This window comes from Agelaius phoeniceus, chromosome 12 (genome assembly GCF_051311805.1).
Source record: "Agelaius phoeniceus isolate bAgePho1 chromosome 12, bAgePho1.hap1, whole genome shotgun sequence".
In the NCBI taxonomy this organism is placed as follows: domain Eukaryota; kingdom Metazoa; phylum Chordata; class Aves; order Passeriformes; family Icteridae; genus Agelaius; species Agelaius phoeniceus.
In genome coordinates this window covers 15036701-15061242 of record NC_135276.1, presented here as the reverse complement: position 1 = coordinate 15061242, position 24542 = coordinate 15036701, and the positions used below count along the sequence as shown (strand labels likewise).

Below are 24542 nucleotides of genomic sequence, written 5' to 3'. Positions count from 1 at the left end.
GGCTAAGAAAGGGCACATCTCACCTCTCTGGCTGTGGAGGTCAATGGGTGATCCCCACTGAAGGCTGCATGCTGGCTGCCATTTGCTTGATGGGAAAAGCTGAGCTCAAAAGACACAGAGGGCTGTCAAAGAGGGTGCTGAGAGCGATGTTCAGGAGAGGGACATCCAGCAGACCTGCCTGGACTCTACAGTAACCAGTCAGGAAGGCAGATGCCTTGTGAAGGCCTTATCTAAGGCTGGGGTACTCATTTCCATGCACAGATAGGAGAGAGAGAAAAGAGACTTTTATTTCCTGGAAACACTGCAGATCTGTATGTGACTACTGTGAGGAGGGATCAGGGCTGCAAAGCACACAGGACAGCAGCCCCACCACCTCTCATCTTCATATGGTCTCTGTCTGTTCTTGGCAAGGACCCCAGGGCTGAGGAGAAATTACTCTCAATCTTGATGGCATTTCCTTCCATCACCAGTGCCTGTCACAGGCCGGCAAATAGCTCAGCTTTGTTCCCTGCACAATGGAGCAGCCCTCCACATCCTGCAGCTTTGCTTGGTAACAGGCTAAGTGACCACCAAGGCTTCCTCCAGTCACATCATCCGCTCCAACTGCCCCTTTTTGCACATAAATGGCAATCCTCTCCAGGGACCAAGTGTGCCCCCATCCTCGTGCAGGCAGTGGTATTGCTGTCACCTGTCCCCCAGCAGGGCTGCAAACAACACTCAGCCAAGCCAGGATATGGCCCTCTGGGTGAGGGGCTTTTGGGGAGCAGGCAGCCCTACAGCTTCCCTGCAGAGCTGCAAGAGCTGCTCAGATAAAAGGAGGCACCTGTGCACAGGGAAGCTGAAATCTTCCCAACCATGTCTGGAACCAGGCAGGAAAGAGCCTGTACCTCAGCTTTTGATCTTTACAGTCAAGTTGTTAACTGAACCTCTCAATTACAGGATTAAAGACAAATGTGCTTCCTGCATACGCCTGACTGACCTATCCTGCAGCAGGCATCAGCAACAGGTTGGTCCTGCCAAGCTGCCCAGGGCTCTCAGGGAGCTGCCATGCTGTAAGGAAAAGGCAGGGACTTCACTGGATTGTGGTGCAACCCTCAAGCCCATCATCCTCTGCTGGTCTTCTGATCATTTCACCATGGACAAGGCTTGCAGCACATCGAGGACAGGAGCTCCTGGAGTCTGTTGGGTTTGGCACCACTAAAGTACCATCTGCAAACACAGGTTCAGAGAAGTTGCTCAGGCCTGGCTCAGGGCACACTGCCAGCACTGAAAGCCTTCCAGGGGTCCTGGATCCTCACCTGAGCCACTACTCAGAAATTACACCTCCCCAATCCAAACTTATCACAATCCTATCAGATTCCTTGTATACTCAAGGTTAAGTGACCTCTAAGACACCCTCTGGGTAGCCAAAAGAAGGAGCAGGCACTGTGCATCTCACATATATGCCAGAAGGGGCAATTTCAGGGGTCTGTCTTTGTCCAAACCTCTTTCATCCCTTCCTGTGGGGAGATCAAGACAGTAACTTCAATTTCTTTACAAATACGAAACTGAATGTCTGAATAGGCAGAGGTAGGCAAATCAACTTTCTGCAGAAGAAAAATGCACCTGGGTGGGTAACTAACTTTGCTGTGAGAAGGTTTCCTTTGGAATCTCAAGTGCCTGCACAGTGCATCTTGAGACAGTCAAGATGGCCCTGGTGGGAGCAACAATGCAGGCAGGAATGGAATCATGCTGGTGGGTATGAGGACTGAAGCACAGCAACAAGACAGACCAAGTTTCTCACTCTTCTGTGGTGATGTCCCAGGACTGGAAGCCCCCATCTCTCTTGCTCTCTACAGCTCAGAGTGGGGGAAGCAGCACAGCAGCTGAGTACACTGTCAAGGACAGCAGAAAAGGAACTGACATAACAAGCCCTGATCCATGGTGCAGCTCCTGCACCCAGGCTGGGCTCCACTCTGCTGTTTCTCAGTGAGACACAACTGACTGCAGGTCTCTGTGGAAAGAAACAACTACACAGCCCCCCATTTAATCAGACCTCCTCTCACCACCACTGTACTCATTTTAAATGCCCTTAACTTCAGCTGTGAGCTTTAAGAGCAAAATGAGGTTAGCTTGCAGCAAAAGAGGCAAAACTGGTGCAGCCAGAAAAATTAAAAGCATCACAGGTACTGCTGTGAACTAAACAAAGCACTTCCCAACAGCTATGCAGGGTGTCACACAAGCACTGAGTCCTGCAGCTGCTCTGCTCTGCTGGCCACCCACACAGCCTTGATACTGACCCAAGTGCAGCTCAGACACAGATTGCAACAATCCCAGCACAGGGGTAAAGTGTGACAGGGACTCACCAGAACACCATTCCAGAGTAAATGCAGCTCAATTGCAAGAAAATGCTACTGCCATTATTGATGTTTATTTGGGCTTATTCCCTCTAAAGTCCAACATGGCTTTAGGTTGATTTGAGAAGTGACTCCTGCTCACAGCACTGGTGTGTCCCTTGTCACAGGCTGCTGCATGCACGGTGGTAGCAGGGACCCATGGCTGGAGAGGGCCTTATATGCTGGCAGTTCAGAAGGACCACGATTAAAGAGCTATTTTACATCAAAATATACTGAAAGCAAAATTACCCAGGCTTACCCTTACTTACCACAAAAACTGTCAGCTGGCAAATGGTGACAAGACTAACTGAGACCAAGCAGCTTCAGCAGAAAGTGGTCAGCTCACCACACACTTGGATCTGCCTTAGGCTTTCCTCAGGCTCCCACCTACCAGTACTAACAGCACCCATGAAGAAAGGAGCAGGGAAAGAGCAAGATTTCAGGATCTGCAGATGTTCCCTTGGCAAGTCTATCTGTTGGTTAAAAACTGGCTTCATCCTACCTTGCCATCTGTCCAGAGGGAGTCCATACCCTGGCTGTGCCCAGCTCTGTGCTGTACATTATCCCCTACAGCCAGACTGAGGCAGGGCCCCTGCTTCAGTGCATCATCTCAGCTCTGATTATTCACAAGCAAATGCTGCTAGCCTAAATACCAGATTGGGGGGCCTGGTAACCAGAGACAAGGCAGAGGGGGAAGGGACCGCGCTTCACACGAGAGCTACTGAAGTGTGCAGAGAACACCCTGACTGGGCACAAGCCAGATACCCCTTCACAGTGCAAAAAACAGGGAGAGAAAGCATTCCAACTGACCCCAAATTCTAGCAAAATGCAAAGTAAAACACTACCCAACATATAAGAACTATGGAGCAAACACTGATCCCTCCTAGACATTGTGATGCTTTTTCCACATCTCTAAGAGCCAAAGCCCCTGCTCACTTCTACCAAGATCTGTGGCTCCATGAGCAGGCAGCTCCACTTGCACACAAGAAACCATGTAATTTCAGAGCACAAGCATTTCAGCAAAGCCACCACGTTAGAAGTAATCTCTTCTCTATGCAGAGGTTTGCTGTTACTCTCCTATCCTGTAGCAGTCAACTTTTCCAAACTGCATTTGCAGCCCCTGTCTGCGATTCATTAGAAGCACAAACCAAACCAATCAAAACTGTGTCCTACATGAGATGTAGCTGGTAAAAGCTCAGCTTTAAAGACTATGAAAAAGACTCATGCTCTTGAAATGAAGAGCTAAACTATTTCTGAGCTGCTGTGTAGCTCAGACAGCCTCCCCTCCTCCAAGGGAGAACAGACCACTGAAATCTTTAGTTTGCCTAAAACTAGCTGCTAAGGAAAATAAACTTTAAATCCCGTATTTGCATTTCTGCCAGTTACCAAGTGCCAGCTGCTGTACAAACACTGTGGGAGGGCAAAGGATGAGAGATGAGCACAAACTAGAAACTCCTTGGATTTAAGCATAAGAAAGCAGAACAAGCAGATACCCCACAGCTGGGCAGGAAAGAACAACAAGGGGTCAGGGAAGCAGCACCTGTCAAGGTTGGTCTGGGCATGCCACAGTCCAGGTACCATCAAAGGCTGCTCATTAGAGCAACGTGCTTGGACATCCTTTTGCAGCAGCTCTCTTGAACAGAGCTCAAAAATCCCTCCATTTGCCCTCTGGGGAGCCAGGAATGACAAGTCCAGGAGAGCCTAATTACAGGCAAATATAATTGGCTAAAATAAGATTGCACATGATTTCTGCTCTCTTGACGACAGCACGAGGACCCAAAGGGCAAATGTGGCTCGCTGTGCTGGAGCTGTCGTGCAGGACGCGTGCTTGCCCTGCTCTTCTCTAACTGCTGCCACTGCCAGGCAGCACCCAGGGGGGTCAATTAGAAACTGGGTGACTCACCTGGTGAATCACAAGCAGCTACAATAACCCCTGCTTCAGAGCAACTCTGAGATTCCACAAGAGCAGCCTGTGCCAGTTTCACCATATATCTATGTACAGGCACACACGTACATGTGTATGACATGCATGTGTATATTTACTTGTGTGTGTATGTATAAAATTACTCCCTAGGTAGCTGGGCAGCAAGTGGCAGATCTGCTTTCCTCAAAGCTCCAGAGTTTCTCATGACTGTAGCTTTGGGTAGATTCTGCACTGACTATTCTCCCCCTACTTTTCTGTCTCACTATAGAGATTTTCTCAACATTTAAAAGCTCCCAGGTCCAGAAGATCAGGGGCCAAGTCTGCTCCCAGTAAAACCAGAAACTTCAATGTTTGCCTTTGCTGCAAACCAGCCTCTTCACATTTGAGGCACTGCCCATTTTTTCAGCAGCTTTGTTCACCAATGAGCCAAAAGCCTCATGCTACCAGCCAAGCTCAAGATCAAGCTACAGCGAGATGTGTGAGTCACCAAAGCTGGAGCTGGCAACTTGCACAACAGCAACAAATTACCCTTTCAGAGGCTAATGTTACCTCCAAAGGTTTTTTGCATGCTTTGCTTTTACATCTGTCCCGACAGTCACACCATCATGCTGTTCCAATACCCCACTGTAATAGCACCCCACAGGCAAGTGTGGACAGACTGGACTGTGGTGGGTGTCTCCCCTCTGCCCTGGCTCCCTTTTAATGAGGTTCCTCATGCTCCATGCTGGGGATTGCAAAACTTCCAGGATGCCCTTAGGCCTGCATGGAGAAAATGGGTGCTTTCTCTGTAGTCTTCATTTCACATCCTTTCCCTTGTGACAAGCTGAGCCAAACTCTGCTTAACTATAGCATGATGTGTTGGGATCTCTCTGCACTGCACTTTGGGAGCTTGTGCCCCAGGAGACGTGGAGCTGAAACTTGATCTAGACACCCAGCACGTTTCACTGGGTCTCTCCTCTGCAGGGGAACTGACAATGCTGGAAACAACTCCTTGTTTAAGAGCACACCAAGATGTACTTGGAGGGTGCAAGGCCCTGCAGAGCAGCCGGAGGAGCCGGCAGAGGCAGCGGGTGCTTGGGAGAGCCCTGTCCATATGTCCAGGGCTTTGATATGCAGATTGAGCCATTGTGAGCTTCAGTTCCATCTGTACACTGAGGGGAGCTTCATGACCAGATTGCTTGAACAGATCTATTTAACTCCCATGACTAAAGGGAATTCCAGTCTCCAGGAGGATCCGAGCATCCAGATGGATGCCAGCACACAAAAATTCAGAAAATCTGTCACCCTGTGCAGCTTCTATCCCAAGATTAGAGGGGAAAAAAGTACCCAAATTTTGCAATGCACAAGGCTGGGCCCAGCTGAAGGGAGATCTCTGCTGGCATCAGATCTCACACTTTAAGAACACACATTCCCCTCGCACCTCAGCTCCAATGTGAGCTGAGAAACCCCTGAACCTGCTGGGTGGAAATGCTGTTTCCCTGCCACAACTGACTGGCTCCCAGTGTGGTGTTCCTGCAGGAGATCTGAACACACCTGAGAGAGGCCCAAGTCTTTCAGATAACTGTCAATTTATGCTCATGGCAGCCAAGGACACCGAGGAATTTTTACACAGAGGTGCTCTGACAATCAAGGCTGTAGGTGGTTTCAGCATGTCAGGCATTGCTCCCTGCATACATGCAGTGGCAGAACATGCTGGCACTCCTTGGGTCAGGGAAGGCACATGAAGGGCACACACCCCACATCCCAACATGTGCTACACACTGGCTGGCTCCCTCAGACTCTTCCTGCTGTGTCCTCCACCGAGGGAATTTGGCCAGCACAGTAGGAGGGAGAAGGACCCCAGATGAATCAAGGCTTTGCCTCTCTGCACATGTCACAAACACATCACAGACTTCATTCTGCACTAAAGCACTGCCTGAGGTGCTTGAACAGGTGCTCAAAAGCGTCTTAACCCAAGAACCTCTCACCTTCAACTGCAAATTGCGCTTGGATTTAGCACATGACAAAAACCTAATTAATTCACTGCTGCTGCCCTTTAACACTGAGGGACAAATGAGTCTCACACCTATGTTGTGCAACCAGAAAGGAGCACTGAGTGCTGGTGCTAACTACTATTTAGCTTTTACCTCCTGCCACAGAGCTTGCCAGGGCTACTGCTGTACTGCCCATTTGACCATACAGTTTTTGGTGAAACATAGCAAAAAATAACCCTAGCACCAGCAGAGCTAGAAGTGATTTACTGAAGAATTTGTAAGACAGAACAGTTTCCAAATCACTAGTTTTGCAAGACAGAAAAACCTGATCTATAACAGATCAGATTTAAGTGTTCAGGACTTCTTGTTTGTACAAGAGGGCTATCTCCAAGGCAAAGCAGAAACTTTCTAATGCATGAATACACTTTGATAGGAAAGTAAACACTAGACTCTTTTTAACCTTGCAGGAAGATTTCTCCAGCAAAAACCTGGCAGGAAGGAGAGGGGAGAAATCTCACGCATTAACCTTGCATGAACTCTGCCAGAGGATCGATTTTCCTTGAGGCTCATTCCCCCAACTGCTTCAGGCTGTGCATGAAAAAGGACACCCCTGAAATACGAGAACAAATCAGACTAGATGTCTGTCTAGGGGCACGACTTTACAGGCATAACTGAGGAAGGAGAGAGAAAGAGAGATGAGACAGCTGCTGTCAGACAATGCTGAAGCCAGACAACAGTGGCTTCCCCTAAAACAGCACAGTAACTATTCCTCTCCCATGCCTTTTGGATCTCCTTTCATCATCCTGAGAACTTGCATCAGTAACAAGATCAAAACTGGTACTTGGGAATGTTATGCAGACCATCCCCAGAAAAGCAAAGACAATCTCTGCACAGAGGTGTAGAGAGAATAGTGCATATTAAGTCCCAGGGACTTTATTACAAACCACAGCAAAATCTCATTTGCTCCAAGCTGCTGTGGGGTAAAACTATGTTCTGACCTGTGCAGAACTGCTGGCAGCATCATGGAACAGGGACCTATGTCTCTGTTTACAGTAAGCTACAGTAAGGATACACCGAATGTCTTTTTTTCCACTTTGGTGCTAAGTTCTACTCTGTGCTTCTCCAAGCACAGAGTTTCCCAGGGCAGGGAATCATAGAACCCTTTCAGTAAAATTACTTCTCAAACTGTGCCAAACAGCCTGCTACAAAAAAATCACACTTTCAAGTTGCAGACACCAGGATCCTTTCCAGCTTCCCACAGATCAGCATTCACAACCCTCCTTTATTCATTAAAGGCTAAGAAAAAAAACATCAATAATTTATCACCTGGAAGGGACTTTTTTCCCTCAAAAAGATCATCTGCAAAATTGTATCTGGTACATAATCAGAAATGAAACACAGGAGAAAACAAGGTATCAGCAGGTCTCTGTTCTGAAACTTTTGGGGAGAAGTCAGAGATAACATTTGTGGAAGGCAACTTATTTAGCATACTCTGGATTTCTGCTGACAAATTTAAGATCAGATCTGAAAGCTGGGAGTGCTGTGCCAGCAGGTCTCAGTCACCTGGGGGGCAGGAACCCAGCAAACCTTGGAACAGACCAGGAGAGCAGCCCCTTCCTTTGCTGTCCACAACATTTGACAGAAGTGCTGGAGGCTGAGAGGTACCACCTGCCCTGCACATACATCCAGTCTGTCTGCAGCACCCAGCCCCCACAGCAACTTCTAGCTGCAGGTAAATTATGGCCACTGAAATGATCATGCAATAACTTTTAATAAAGAGAAAGAGGGAGTTCTAGTAAAGAGAAAGTCTGCTCTGCTACAGACAGCGCAGCCCTGGGATTCAGAGGGACCATGCAGAGATGCCCACAGCCCACAGGGTTCTGTCTGAGCGCACAAAAGCCGCACACAAAGCGCTCTGATTCACCCTGGATACACAGACACGCACAAGCAGCCGAGTGAAAAGCCTTCTCTACGTTGTTTCCAAACAATATCAATACAGCTCACACATCAGCCGGCACTTGGTACTTACAGGAGGGTTTGCTGTGTCCGTCTGCTGCCGGAGCCGGGATGGGGCGACTGTGACTTGGAGGGAAAGGTGCATGGAGATGTGCAGAGAGGCGAGAGCGATGGGAAGAAGGGCCCCGGCCCCTCTTTGGGCCCCAGAGCAGCAACACTTGCTCACGGGATGGAGTGTAAAAAGGCTGGCATTCCTACAGCAGCAAGGACAATGGGGAGGGATGAGGAGGCACTGCCATAATCAAATGCAGGCCAGCTGGCCCTCCCCCAGGAAGGGCAGGCACCTCCTTCACTTGCCAAAGGCTTTGTTTTCTAAGCCACAAAGAACAAAGTGGCTGAGGAGGAGAGCATAGGAGAACCCACTGTGGGGGCAGGTCCATCCAGAAGCACAGGTAACCCATTCCTGGAGATGTAAACACAGATGGAGAGGGGCTGGGCAATATTCTGCCCACTCCAAGCAGAAGTCAGAAACAGCAGCTCCTTGAGTGCAGCAAAAAAAAGACAGACAACTGAGGAACAAGAATCACCTGAGGCTGATGGTCAGGGGTCCTTTGAGGGAAAAGATCCAAGAGAAACAGAGAACACCACTGAAGGAATTGCTTGTGGAACAGAGCCCTAAGAAATCCCAAGAAATGGGAAACCCTACCATTTCTCAACCCACCTTGCCCCAAGAATCCTTAGCAGCAAGAACTGAAGGTGAACAACTTCCCTCAGAAAACAAACATAAGGCAAGGGCTCAAGCTGCAAGAGACTCACAAGCTATGGCAGGGCAATGACCACACTTTCTCTGAGCACCAGTGAGGCACCATCTTGCACAACATCCTGAGAAGCAGGAAAAAGCCCCCGGAGCTGCCTCAGGCCCTCCTGTAATGATACAGGCAGTTCAGCTCTGGGCACCACATCACCACATGGCCACAGGGTATGCAGGTGCTGATGGGACACTGCCCCTTCTGGTTGGGTCAGTGTTTTCTTCTACTTGTGCCAGCAAGGATCATGCACCTTCACTCCTGACCTTCAGCAGGACTGGCTGTCATCCCAGACCTGGTAGAGACTGTCCTGTGTGCTCTGGCTCACTGGACATGCTGCTGCAAGTAAAGGTGCTCGGTTTTGACAGGGCACATTTCAAACATGCAGTCCAGGTAACCTGCACTTCCCTTATGGTAAAGTCAACAACATGGGATATAAGAGTGTTCTGGGAAATAATTCACCCAGAGACAGCTTAAGGAAGGAAAAATATGAAGGCTGATGAGATAAACAAGGAGAGGAAGACTTGCTGGGGCTGCTCCTGGTCTTGATGGTGTACCTATGGCAGTGTTATTTATGAAGCCAGGATAGAGAGCAGGAGAAAAGGACACTGGGGACTGTCCTGCAGGAACCCCAGAACAAAACAGACATCAATGCTTTTGGTGCACCATCCATACCCTTGCTTGTTCAGCTGTCCAGTTTTTCCCCAAAGCACTGTGTGGTGCCAGATCCCAGCGCAGTCTTGGAACTGAGTAAACAAGGGACAGTGGCCAAACCAGGCTTGAAGCCACAGGGAGATGGCAGGACCCCGAATATACCCACACTGACTTTGTGGTACTGAAAAACAATCCTCCAGCCCACAGTCAGAGGTGGGGAAAGCAGCTTCCTTCACTGTTCTCCTGCCTCAGCCCAACCATCATCCACCCTCCTGTCAGGCACCAAGGGCTCCTGCCACAAAGGAAGCGGGGACAAATGGAAACATCCAGCTTGGCACCAGTCATGTCTTTGGGGAGGGAACCCTGCCAGCCCATGTGCAAGCTCCATGTGGTCTGGCCCAGCTCAGGCTGCCTCATTGCAAGGAGCTCTGACAGGCCTTCAGGAACTGCCAAGCAGTGAAAAAAACCAGTACAGCACCTTGATAGGGCATATGGGGTTATGCTGTCCCGTCCCACGGCCTGTCCAGCAGCCACAGCCCTACAAACACCTGCCCACCACATGCAGGAGGGCCAGCACAGCAGGGCCTGCCATTCCCAGCAGGCAGTGAGGTACGTGAGGGACGAACACCATGATCCCCATGGTGGGTGCTCCACTCCCTTGGCACATGCTGAGATGTTTGGAGAGCTGAGCTTGCCAGCTCATTTCCATAGTGTACATTGCTTACGCATCCTTGGGCTTCTTCCCCAAATCCTGGGGTTTGGCACTCTGCAGGCTCCTTACAAGAAGGAATATCAAGGACATTGCTTATTGCAGACTCCTGCTGTAGATATGCCCTCAGATATTAGGGAAGAGAGAAAGGAGTTAGGCAGGCACTGACAAGATCAATGCAGGAGGGTCAAAAGCAGCTCAGTATCAGAAGACAGTGAAATCAGTTTAGATAAGATCTTCTGCTTATCCCCCACCTCCCAGACCACACCACTAACTTTGCTTTGGGAAGGCAGAAAGCATTCTGGAGATCAAGATCAAACTCATAGGCACTGAAAGAACTTTCATGCTGTGCAGCAATTTCTGCACTGATCCTACAGCTGCAGGATGTATCCCCCTACACTCCTTGTTTCAGTTGGCCACTGGTTCACAATACACACGTGGTATATTTACACCACCAGAATTGTTTATAACTCTACTGAAACCAGTGAGATCAAAATCCTCCTCCCTCCCTGAGCCAGCTGCCTCTCCTCCACACAAAGCAGTGTGAAAACACACTGTGCCACTATAATTTTGTTTTCACTGGGGCCATGCAGCATGAAAGGCACAACCAAGAGGGCTGCTGCTGCCAAGGACTGCATCCTGGAGTTTTCATCCACCAAAAAAGCTGCAATGCCCTCAGAAAATTAACGAGCCGTTGTTGGGGTCTATGTAGCATTTGAGTCTCTAGAAATGACCCAGGCTCTGAAAAGGCTTTGAAGCTATGGAGAAACACACTGCCATAGTCATGTCCAACTATCCTGGCAGCCCAAAGAGCTACCAGCACAATGTAACTTCCATGCCAGAACAGAGCATTGAGCAGCCTGGAAGCTTTGGGGAGACCTTAGAACACCCTGCAGAACCTGAAGAAGCTCCAAGACAACTGGAGAGGGACTTTGGACAAGCGCATGGAGTGACAGGGCAAGAGAGAATGGCTTCAAACTGACAGAGGGCAGGATTAGGTTGGATCTTAGGAAGAAATTCTGCCCTGTGAGGGTGGTGAGGCCCTGGCACATGCTGTCCAGAGAAGCTGTGGTTGACCCATCCCTGTAAGTGTTCAAGGCCAGGATGGGGGCTTGTAGCAACCTGGTCTAGTGGGTGGCATCCCTGCCTGTAGCAGGGAAGTTGGAACTGGATGACTCCTTTAAAATCCCTTCAAACTCAAACCATTGTTTGGTTCTATGATCATGTGCTACAGTCCACATTTGTGCTCCAGAGACTTCCAGCTCTGCCTGGAAGGGTTCACATACAACCAATGTTTGGCTTGGCTGCAGAATTGTCAGTATGCCAAACAAGGCTCGGTGCTTTTGTGTGCCTCAATTTATCAGAAAAAACATGAGAAAACCCTTCCCAGGATCCTTCCCAGGATCCCCCATGATGGCAAGGGGTGTTCAAGTACCAGAGCAGCCCTTGAACTCTCTGTTCAGTGAGGTAGAAAAGCACAGGTTCTTGCAATTCTCCTATGGCACAGAAGGCAATTCTCTCTCCATTGGGGTGAAAAAAAAAAATTACATCCTTCCACAGCAAGAGGGTCCCCCACCTGCACAGCAAACTGCAGAGATGAGCCAGAGCAGACCTGCAGAGCATCACCAAACAAACTCAATCGTCATTGCCCTGACAGCAGTGTTCTGGGCTGCCTTCTCCACTTTTCTGCCTCACACAGGATGCTTTTCTGTGTTTTCATGTTTAGCTGAATTTCCTCCCTCCCCCCGAGCACTTCTGGCTGCCAAGGCAGCTCAGAGACAGCAACGAAGTGGCACCTACATCTGGTACAGCTTAACTTTTAGTGTCTATTCTTTCTGGAATTTGAGAACTTCAATACCCAATGTTTGTACAAGTGTGGAATAAATGAACACAGGCTCCCTGGCTTTCTGTTCTTGCCAAAGTTGTATTTTAAAATGCACTTAGAAAATCCTACTGCTTTTTCATCTGCAACTTTAGAAATTAAAGAACACCAAACCCAACTGCAGATCTGCTAAATGGGTGCATTTGCACTAAACCAAACAGGTGGGAAGGTCAGGCACTCAGCACAGTCACCACACACATCATGTCCTCCTGCTTCCCAGATCCCTGTGATGATCCAGGGATCCCTCGTTCCCTCAGCCACACTTCCCAGCTCTCCATTCTGGTGCTCCCTTTCCTCATGCAGGCCTCGCACATGGGAGGAGTTGGACTGTATTTATTTAGGACTGACAAGCAGAGTGCTACTCCTGATGGGTTAACAGGCTGAATTGGCCAGTGTGTAAGGATATAGCAGGAAAATGCAGGCAGCCTATCCTGGCATGGTGGCCAGGACTGGACACAATCAGCCCACCTCTTGGCCCTTGTCATCAGAGCCAGCACTGCCATAATCCTGCCCACTGTTGCCATGAAAGGGGTTAAAAAGCTCCAGCTCAGAGAGCAGAAAACCTCTATGCTTAACAGATGTGGACATTTTCTGGAAAACACACCCGCCCCTTCTCCCACACACTGACTTGAAAAAAATCACTGCAGACACATGAGCATGAGGGGACTGCTGCAGGTTATAGATCCAGCTCCCTGATGGAGCAAATACTACATTTCACACCTTTCATAAACAATCTAGCATTGGATTGAGTCCAAGCAGACTTTTACACCCTCCTCTGTGCAGCAGATGCCTTGTCTTACCTTGTCAAAGAATTCATATAGCCTGACTGTTTCACAAACTCGGTGCCTCGTTTCATCCAGCTGGGTGCAGAAATCCTCCAGCTCATCTTCATAGGTCTGCAGCTTTACCCTGTAAGAATGCACATCCACAAAGGAAAGGTCTTCCCATTGATTCATCTTCTTTAATGCTTCCTGTCCCCTTCTGCAATATTCCTGAAAACAAAAAGGTATTGTTTATGAGGATAAAGAGCTGGAATCAACACTAAGTAGTCTTCAAGGCCATTAGCAGCTAGGGCTAACTAGACTGGTTTTTAAGGCTCAAATCACATGAGCAGGGGTGTCTTTGTTTACAGCAGAATTGTGAAGCCTGATCTCATGATTTACACTTGTTACACAGTAGCTTGTAAAGGCCTACACAGCAAGACCATGGCTCAGTCAGCATCAGAAAAAGGCAGTGTTACAAGCGCATCAAAGGAGGAACAAAAAGATCCATCTTTCAACCCAGTAGTTATTTTCCCCAAGACTGGTAAATGCCATCTACTAAGTGTTGAGCTGGTGGGTTTGTCTGCAAAAGGAGAGCAGGGAGACTATGCAGTGAGAGGGAATGACACACACTTTGGTGATGAACCCTCTTAGCACCATGTGTTTGGCTGAGCACATACAAGACACACATGCTACCAACTCAGATGCTGGAGAATATCATTTTCCAATCTGACAACACTTACACTGGCAACAAGATCAAACTCCTTGAACTGCTTTTGTGCTTGAAGCAGCATCTCCAAAGAATCATCCAGGTTGACAGTTTCCTTTAGCCGTTTTCTGCCAACGTTCTCAATCCAATTGCTGACCTAGAAGAAAAGGGATAAGCCCTGCTTGTTAGTCACCCTGTGCTACTCACCAATGTAGGCCTTTATGTGGAAAGAGCAAGGAACTCCTCTCATAATGCTGGTCATCTCATTACTGGAAAGAATGAGTGTAGACTTCTCCCCCCCCCCAATCCAGCATTTCAGTCTGAGCCTCCTGCTCAGAGTTTTTCCACTTCAGGTTACAGAGTAATTGAAAAGCTCTGCTATTGCTCACTAGCCTTAGGCATAAACAGGGCAAGTGGCTGCCTGGGCTCTGTTTTGGGTGAGCCATGGTCTAAAGCAAGCTCTGCAACTTGCAGACTGGCCTGACATTCCTATTATTGTTACCCCCAACTGGGATCAAATCTCCTTGCTGCCAGATTTCCTATATCACTTCCCTTTTCTGACTGGTAGGACATGAACCATGTCAGTGTGAATGTATTGATGGATTCTTCCCATCTGCAATGCTCCATGGTTCTCTGGGACTCTCAGCTACTGGTTTTCTGAAGGCAGCTCTCCACAAAGCTGAGCAGCAACTCTATGTTCCTCAATGGAGCCCAGCTACTGCTGCAGTTATCAGCCCATATCCTCAAAGAGGGGTAGAGGACTGACTAACTAAAAGCATCCTAAGAGCAAAGCAGTCATAGGAGGGCAGGCAGGATAACACAGCACCTCCATCATCACCAGGTTTTAAAAACAGGCTGGTAAACTTGTCTGCAATGCTCCAGGCATAGGTGCACCTAGGGGAAGGGACAGACAAAGTGCTTCCTAACGCCCACACATCCTGTTTTCCTATGTCACCTGAATCCATATCCCAACTCAACCCCAGAGTCAAGGACAAACTCCTAGTTTTGTGGACTGTGAGAAGGTTACAAGGAGCAAGCCCACAGGCAAGAGGAAGAGATGGTGGTGGGTTCTCAGTACTGCAGAGAGGCACACTGCTGCTGCCTAGAGCTCCCAGGCAGGCCTAACAGCAGGAGCAGCCCCTGCCACCACTGGTGATCTACAAGCAAAGTAACACAGGAGCAGTTGAGTGTTACTCAATTCAACAAAAAAATAAAGTTCAGCTTAAAGCAGAAAGAGGTTGCAGTGCTTGCTTTTGTGCCTTTTTTCATTTTTGTTAGTTATTAGGAACCTGTGTGTTTAACAAGAGTCTCTACCAGGTTCTTGCAACACACTTCTTGTCCCGAGCACATCCTGCATGGCGCCCCAGTGTCTACCTGCAAATGGGAAGTCATTAAACTCCCAGATCCACCTTGGCCTGTGAAAACACTAGGTAGGCTGCAGCCTCCTTTGCAAATCCAGTTCCCACTAGAGGAGAGGAGCCCAGAATCCCAGAACAACAATGGTGAAACGGATCCTAATCATGATTTTTAAGGACAAACAAACTTCTCATTGTTGATGAGTTACAGCACAGGAAACCATGCAACTCCATAATCTCAGCGTTGAGTTCAGGCTTAGGGATCTGCAACATGGAACATCTGGGATCTGCAACACTGAAAGGACTGATCAGCTCTTGGAGGATGCTCAGAGGTGAGCTGCTTTATGACTTTTTGAGGTGCTTTATCAACATGGCTACAGGTTTCAAAGGTCTTTCTGAAAGCCAGTGCCTGTTTGCTTCAGGTATCCTATGGCTGTCAAGAGTTTCAACAAGCACTAAATGAAGGGAAGTTGAAGGTCCCACAGAAGTGCAGAGGGTGGGAGGTTGAGCATGGCTTTTGGGCTAAGGACAAGAAGCTGTTCCCTTCCTGGAGCCTGTAGAGAGGGCTGCACCCAAAGGCAAACCGAGCTGCACCCAGAGGGGAAGGAGTGTGCCTGGACTTATCAGATATCAGGGACCCGAGAACAGCACAGGAATCTAAACAACAGAGTACACAACAGGGATGGGCAGCCAGTGTGGGGCAGGGATATTCTGCAATAGAATGTCAGGAGACCCTGCAGGAGCTATAGCCCAAAGGGGACACCCAGACTTAGCAGCTTGTTGACATCACTCTGCTGCTTCTCAAGGTGAAGTATGAAGAATACTTCATCAACAGTCTCAATGAGAGGGTCAAAAAAGACACCCAACCTCCAAGTGTATGGCTTACCTATGAGCCACTTCACAGATGTTTATGGGGTTTGACTAATCCACACCTAGAGAGAAGCCAAGGGACTTTCACTTGGCATCAAGAGATACCAGGGAAATAAGTGGCTTGATTCTCAGCACTGCTGAAACTCTATCTCAAATTCTTATGTTCAGCCGTTCTTTTTAAGCATCAAGCATCACTGTACACCTTCACACAACAGATCAACAGGCCGAGTACCTGCTGTGGAACACACAGTCAGAGGGCAGCAGCCACTGGAACTGACAGGTAGGTCTTACCTCCTTAAAACACTCTTCCACTTTCTCGAACTCCATCACCAGCTCCAGCTCCTGGATGCGCTTGTTTGACAGCATCACCAGGCGGTGAACGCCCTCATCAACTTGGTTGTAAAGCACGCTGGCAGCGTCGAGCGCATCTCTGCAAGGGGACACAGGGCTGCTCAAGGCTTTTGCATTAGGTCCTTCCCCCAGCACTTCATGCAAACACAACCTGGCCAACAACAGCACTCCAGTCATCCTTCCCATGGAACCCACATAGGCCATCTCCATATGGAGAACAGGGGAGAATATTGCTGCTCCTTGCACATTACCATGATTCACCACTCTGACCCCAATGCAGGTAACCTGGCAGGAAAGACAAGAGCATCTCCTCCCAGCCAGACTCCCTGCAAGATTTACCATATTTCTCACACTTTCAGCTTTTCATAAACACAGATCATTGCATCAATGGATTTTCACAAAACACGGGGTCAAGCAGTTTCAGTGTCTAAAACCACCATTTGAATTTAATTAAGTAAATAAGCCACCACTAGTAAGCAAATCTCTCCTGAGTGACAACAACAATATTAAGTGCCTGATGCCCCACTTACTGTCAGGATTTCCACCAGCCAAACAAATATGCAAAGTGTACAACAACTCAGTGCCAGGAGAAATCAGATTTTACAGTATTGTGCTGAAGAGATTCATAGACTGAGCTCCCTACCTCCCACAGGCAGCCGTGCTGACCAAAGCCCAGCAGGCAACACCAGGAGGCACTCTCCCTGCCAGCCTGCCCACAGCACACAGGCAAGCATGGAGGGGTCAGGATGCAGCCCAGTGCCCTCAGATGCTGCAACCACAGTCTTGGTAAGATGATGAGTATTAGCAAATTCATTTTAGATGTGTGCAACACCTCTCCAGCACAGGCTTGGGTGAATCACAGATGGGATCCAGGAGACAGAAGAGCATTCAAGCTTATTCTTCTTGTATTTCTTTTGCTTCTAGATTTCCCCTCCTACAATTAGGGGCTCAAGAGACAGCTACAAGAAAACATTACAGCCTCCTTCAGCTGTGCTCTACACTGGCATGTTCAGTTGCCTGGTCATCTCCTGTACTCACCCTAAACCAATTTTCATTTCATTGTCTTACAACCTTCTGACTTATTAGAGCGTGGCTTTTTTATCGTATTATTAAAATTATCTAAAGCACTTGCAAAATAGGTAGCTAATATTGCTAATGGAAAGTGATTCAAACCAATTCAGTATACATGCTTATTTCTGTCTGGGTTTACAGGCAAACTTGAACCTATGAAATGCAACTGAATGTGAGTGTTTAGTAGCAGCCACCCTGTAGTTTTAATTGACACGAGGTAGCGCCATAGGTCTGGACTAGCAGCTCTGCATAGCAGAAATCCACACTATTTTTCCATTCAGAATTCCACCCAGTGTGCAACAGCCAACTTCTCAAACCTCAGGCTCTTAGATACTTTTGTTTTTCCTCTTTGAAATGCCATTAGACTGAATGAATTTCTCCAAAGTGCAGCCAAAAATACCCAAATAGTTTCTGGACTAAGATCAGTGCTACTGCAGTACAGAGCAGACAGGTCCTCTGCAGAGAATCTGCAGGCTTCAATGGAAAGATCCAAGCTGTAACGCTGCTCTGGCGTTTCCCAAAACTGCCATAAACAAACCGTGATGATATGAGCCTTCTGTTTTGTAATCCTTTCCTATGGACAGACCCAGATGCAACCCAGGAGACTCACAGCAGCAGAGTCATAATCATTGTCCAAGCTGAGCTCTGGAAAGTGTTTACAGAGCAGGTTGTGGAGGCCAGTTCCCGTCAGCAGCAGTGACACAGCTGGGACAGCTAATGAGAAACAGTTTGGACGATGGCTGCAAGTTAAATTTGGCAACACCATTAATGCTGCTCGGTTTTGTGCAGCAGAGCGTATCTGTCAAGTCCTATTTTCTGAGTAAGTCTCCAGCATACTGATGGCCAGACAGGCAGACACCCCTTGGCCTTACTCCCACAGGGCTGAATTCCCTGCTGGCATGAATGCTCTCATCCACTCAGGAAATGGATACAGCAAACACTCTTCCTCCCGCTGGCACAGGCAATCAGCACCTATAACTTTAGGCATTCCAGGCTGCTATATGCAAACCTTTTCAATTACCCCCTCATGAGGCAAAATATTTTTCAAACCTTTCCCTGAGCTTCCATGGAAATCACTTTGGTGTTGATGCTACTTCTTTGATGGCACTCATCAGCAAGCCAGACTGACCTGCTAGACCTTTCTGTAATAGGAGTCCTTATGTCCACCCAAGCCAGTGACAAATGAGCATCCATGGCTTCAGCACTTAATGTGGTATTGTCAGATGGCAACCTGATGACACAGGGACCTGAGACAAGGGTTCCAGCTCTGCCATTGCCTGACCTAGCAGGGAGTATGATCTGATTAGGGGATGGGAGCCAGGGAGTCCCACTCTGCCCCTTTCCATACCTGACAGAGGAAACAACCCCCCCATTGTCCTAAGTCTGAGCAGTTTTCCTTGACAGGAATCAGTAGCAACTTGGGCTGCAAGGCCTAACAAATACTACAGATTCTAGCAGAGCAGACTGCACATTTCCCAAAGGCACAAAACACAGGCTTCCCTGAAGACAACACTGCAACTATGGGAAGGAAAAAAATCACCCTCAAGGAAGAAGGATAGGAAGTGATTTTAAAAAAAGGCTAAAAAAAACCACGTTTCAAGTTTTTTTTTTAACCAGAAATAGGTGTACCATAAAGTCACTGTGTAAAGAGGCTAATTCACTGAGCCTCTGTGGAAAAGACCAGTCTCCTGGAGACCACTTGAGACCAGTGCTGGCCTTATGGCCAGCAAACCCCTCCAGGTTAGGTTCAAAACTGCAGCAATGAAGTTCTCCTGCTGGCCCACCAAGCACTGACCGAGGAACCCATTTCAGGAGAAGGGGCTTGAGTGAACTTCTTGGTATCCAGCTAAAGGATTGAGAAAAATCCACCCCAAACAACACCTCTGGCCCCACACATTCCCTCCACAGGAGTTATCCTGCCTCTGAAGATCTCAATCCAACCAAGATCTCCAATCCAACCAATATGTATATTTTTAGAAGGTGGAAGGGAGCTCCAGTTTAGAAGTGAGCCCTTTACCCATTGGATGTAATCATAAAATACATGTCTCAGTAAATAATGTGGCAGCTACAGATGTACAGAATCTACATATATATGCAAATCAGTCATCCTCTCTCTGTCTCTGCTGATACAATGGTACTAAAAGTGACATCCAGTTACTAAAGACACACACAGAAAACCTTTGCTTTACTGACCCACAAGCATCTCAAACTTACCTGAAGTCAGTCTAAGATGCTTTTGTGAGTTCAGTTCAAAAGAAGGCTGGAAATTAACTTTTACCAGTAATTTGGGCTGTTTGGGGTTATAGAAGCCAAAATCCCTTACTCTTGTCATTTAAAGGACTTTTATTCCTCTGTGAATGCTTGCAGCAGGCTATTGATACCCTTATCAGCCACAATTCAACACTTTAAGGCCGCCCCTTCTCATGGTCCTGCCAATGGTTTCCTGAGCGATTGAAACAACATGCACAGAAAAAATATTTCCAAACAGCTCCTCTGGGCTCAGAGTTCCCAGACAACTTCAGGTGTGGCCTCACACCATTCCTGCTCCTCTGTGAGTTCCTCCAGCATCTCAGCACCTCAGCTCTTTCAAAGACCAGCCACGCTGTTTTCACACATTCTGCCTCACTTGGCAGGCATTCATTAAGCCCTCAATGTCTAGTTGTTGGTCTTCTGTTGCATCTCCAAGGTAACTCCATTCATATGTTGTCAGCCCCTGACAGTTCACTTTTACCAGATGGACAGGCTCTCTGACTAACATCCATCTTTTACTCTCCTACACAGAGGAAAATATAAGCCTTTCCATGCCGTAGTATAAAGTAGGTAGGCAAACTGAGCCCAACAAAGAAATCACTCACAGTCCATGGGAAAGTTTGGTTTTTTGATTCACTTGGGCACTTCAGTGCTCACAGAGAGGATCCACTGGGCATTAAGCCTGTTCTCCCAAACCTCTGTACATCTGTTTATCTATTTACACACACCCACATCCATTTGCTGATCTAGATCTTAAAAACTTCCTAAATGATTTCCAGTACACTAGTAAACTCCACAATATCCTGAAACAGGGAGTTTTATAGGGAAAATGATACTTCACACAAATATCTATTTCTTTTTCAGCTTCAGACTGAGTAGTTTTTAATTCCTGTCCTTCAGTACCTTCACAGCAGCTTGAAAATTTGTTTGAAGAAAGAAGTGACTTCCATCCTGGCACACAAAGAAAACACCTGGCTGTTAAGGACTTTAAAGATATTTTAATAGTGGCCTGTGCAACTGAGCACAAAAGGCAGAGCTGTTTGAAGTCAGTGGAAAGTCTCAGCTCAGATTTGTGTGGATGCAGTGCAATTTCCCTGCATATGGGAGTGTGGTATTAAGAGTCTTCTTCCATGGTCAAATCATCAAAAGCAATTTTGCAATAGTGCAGAGTCAATATAATTTATAGCAAAAAGGAGTAGCTTGATGTCAGTTTATGTTTCCCCAAATCCTGTTTTCATTGGGCAATTATCATTTCAGTGGAAAAGGTTCCAAATGTCTTCAGCTTTCTGGAGAAGTGCCAAGCTGTTGTATAATGGTAGGGTAATTTTAAACCTATAATTTAGAAAGACCATTTCTGTCTAAGTCCATTCTTCAAAAAAAGCCAGCCTTGGAGAGTTACACTTTAGTTTTCAAAGTAAAGTACCTGTTTTGTTTTCAAAAAATAGATGGCCACAGAAGAAGCTTCCAGCAGAGTCATAAAAGCAGGTGCTGCCTGCACCATGCCTGCCAATGTCACTGAGATGTAAACAGGAGAGCACAGGGAAGGGAGCAGCAGAACCATCACTATTCTGCACCTTCCTGTCTGCCCCTTCAAGAACTGCTTTGACAATCAGCAAGAACAGCAGATCTAACAAAGGGGCTGAAATCAAGAGTTCATCCTCGGACCAGCCTTGGCCAATTTTAAAATGCAAAAATTCATGGATGGAAGGAAATACAAGATGTTGGTAGTGTATTTAATGGGGTTTGGGCAAGTATAGGGCAGCTAACTTGTCCTAGGAAAATTGGATATCCTTAATCTGATTTGTTCTGTAATTTAGAAGAAACACAGTTGGATGTTACAACATTAGCCTCATCTAGTCTTCCACTCTCTTAGTGCTGAACTTCCCTTGTAGATGTCCATACAGGTTTTAGCATAAAATGAAAAGGATCTGGAAATCATGAGATTTAAAGGATGGATTAGCCCAAGGACATCACCCAGATCATGTGTGCTGATACCTTGGCTACAAATCATTTAAAACATCCTGAGCAATGCTTCTGGAAGAAATCCTTCCAGGTCTGCAGGGACTGTGCTGTGCCTGAGGGATGTTTTGCAGGATGAGAAATGTCATTCTTGGTCATTACTGCATTTTGGTAGCAACCTACATAAGTGCCATGTTTGTAATGATCCTATAAAAGGAGGTCAACCTCCAATGCACAGTCCTGCTCTCTGAGCTGAGAGCTTCACATGCAGCTGAGGTTAAAATTCAAACTAGCCATGGTGAAGCTAAAGCAGATACGGCTAAATAAATATGACTGATTATTCTCTGCAGCACACAAATAGCCATGGTGGTTTCAATTCCCTGATTGAAGTATCTGAGGAACTGGGAACATTTTTTAGAACCCTGAAGCATCCTTACAAAGGCACAGAGGTCAAACACCAAATCTGCAGTTGCCTGTGGGATGGCTGTTCCCAGTGGATCTAGCTGAGACCACAGACCTGGCTGAATCCCTCCTCACTAGGTTACCTGACCTGGGAGCCATCAAGTAAAAACCATCCAATTAATGCAACACAGGAGACCAACACTGCCAAGAGAATTCTCTTCTGGAGCTCAGTTAGTTTAAATGTGTTTTTAGCAGAAATACACTCAGAAATCCCTTTAAAAGCTAAGGGATCAATGCACACAGTTAAATAAGTGTCCAAGCACAGTCCCAAGATGTGACCTTTGTTTCTTTCTTCTGCCTGGCTCACATTCAGATACAATAAAACTGTGTTCAGACTCTGGTTGATTTAAAATCCCAGTAAGATCCATAAAACTGACTGGGAAAAAACCCCATTATAATAAATCCCAAACCAAAAAGTAGCCTGCTTATGGGGACAGTTCCCAGTGCAGTGGAGCCTTGGATAGGATTTGGAAACATCATTCTGGGAACACTGAGCCTCAAGATATGATTTTCTACCAGCTGTAAACAATTTCTACCTCCAAACCTTGTCTAATGTACATTAACCTGCTTATGTTTATACTTTATATCCTGGTCAAATGCACCAGTCTAAGAGCTGTGTTCCTGAAGCTGAGACCACCAGGCTTTCAAGATGTCCTGCTCAAATACATACACACTTCATTTAAAGCCATATCCCTATTTCACTGATATATCCTTTTGCCCACTTTCAGGACTATGATCCATATAATAGTAGGAGCTGTGCTATTAACCAGCCCAGCAACAGAAGTATCTATCCCAACACAGTTATATAAAAAATGGTTCTTGTGGGATAGCCTGGGCTAAGGCAGGAATGTCAGGCAGTTCAGCTAACATCCTATACTGGAAACTTTTTGCCATTTTTTTCCATAATATTTTTAAACAGATAAAACACAGTGTGTCATTAATTACCTAATGCCCTGTTGGCATGACAAGCATTGCAAACAAAAACAAGCAAAACTGGAGTCTTCTGGGTAAATTCTCACTGAATCCAAGAAGATTTAGGACATAAGCAGAAAATGAAAAACAGAAAGGGAGCTGAGGGGAATCATCTATAAAAAGCCCAAGAGGACAATGAAAACTTACCTAGACAGAACTCTGCAATCTTTTAGCTCTCTGCAAATGCCACAATTGACGTCTCACAGCACTTCATGCACTCAGAATGACAACAGCCCCAGCTCCACTCTCCTTTATGTGCGGAGCAGCGAGATTTGTTTAATGGGAGCCTAAGTGCCTTTTACCAGGCTAAAACCACCACGCCAACAGAGGGAACAGGTTAGACTGTAACCAAAATGAATACCAAGTAGCACAGCGTGTGTTTGGGTAGAAATGTCGCCCTGTGCTCCTCCCTCCACCTGACACAAACAAATAAGGCCCAGGAAGAGCACAGCCACCCATGCTCGGCCAAAGGCTTAGTGCTCGTCAGCACCTTCTGTGTCACCAGCAACAGCACAGAGGCCTCTCGTGGCAGCCTCTGAGGTCAGAATTTAAGCACACGTTTTCATCTGCCTTCAAAGGTATTCTGAGTACACATCTTGTCCCAGGGTTTTAGGATTGGGTCCACAGGAGGAACATGGAAAGGACCCTGCACTGAAGGGTGCCTCTCACAGATCACATTAGGAGGGTGCACTGTGGCAAGTGGTAGCGTGAGAGGCTCCCAAAGCTCCCAGAGAGGAATGAAGATGGGCAGGCACCAGCTCAATTGCCATCAGCGAGAGGGACACAAGCATTAGCATCTTCTGAAGCATGCACACACAGAGCACAGCAGATACACATCTCTAAAGCAGAAAGGGGATGGCAGAAGACAATAATGCCTCCAGGAAGGTTTTCCCAGTGTAAGTTGCCTGGCTATGACCACCAGCCTATGGGCAGCAGCTGGCAGTTTGACAGTGCACACGCTGTACCTTACAAACCAAGCAGTCCAGCCATCTCAGTCTGCCCAAACTGGGACTTACACACCAGACACCTATCTCCCCACTACCCTTGCTCCCAACCTGTTCCACATTTTGGATGACCAGCTTAGTCTGACTCTGACCCAAGCTTCAGACAGTGCTGTGCAGTCCCTCAGCAGGGGCAGAGAGCCTGTACATTATCCAGGTTTACTTCCACCACAGGGAGCTCACACACCACTTTGCAGAATGGCACATGCAGGCCTTGCAACACCCCAGGAGTTGCTACTAGCAAGAGCCCTGCTGAAGATCCATAAACAAGAGGTCTGCAGCACCACACAGCTACACCCCACCTCATTGTTAACTAGCCACAGCTTCAAGGAGACGCAGAGTCTCAGTAGTGTGTGTGGAAGCCAGAACATGAACTATGGAGGCTTTTAGCTGTAAGATCACCCTCTCTGTCACTGTAATTGAGTCAGGTCCAGCGCCAGGAACCTGGCAGCTCAGGAAGTCTGCTCTGTACTGTCCATTCCCTCTGCTCAGCTCAGGTCCC

The 24542-nt window shown here is 47.3% G+C and overlaps 1 protein-coding gene across 4 annotated transcripts in view; it reads right to left on the bottom strand.

Annotated features, from left to right (window-relative positions):
* PLEKHG4 (pleckstrin homology and RhoGEF domain containing G4) overlaps nt 1-24542 on the bottom strand; it is an 85327-nt gene that overhangs the window by 13732 nt on the left and 47053 nt on the right. For all 4 annotated transcript variants that reach the window (XM_077185034.1, XM_077185035.1, XM_077185032.1 and 1 more), the window contains exons 11-13: nt 16266-16404; nt 13784-13906; nt 13080-13271 (exon numbers count right to left, since the gene is read on the bottom strand). In XM_077185034.1, coding sequence (XP_077041149.1) covers nt 13080-13271; nt 13784-13906; nt 16266-16404 — 454 coding nt within the window. The remainder of the gene's footprint in view (nt 1-13079; nt 13272-13783; nt 13907-16265; nt 16405-24542) is intronic.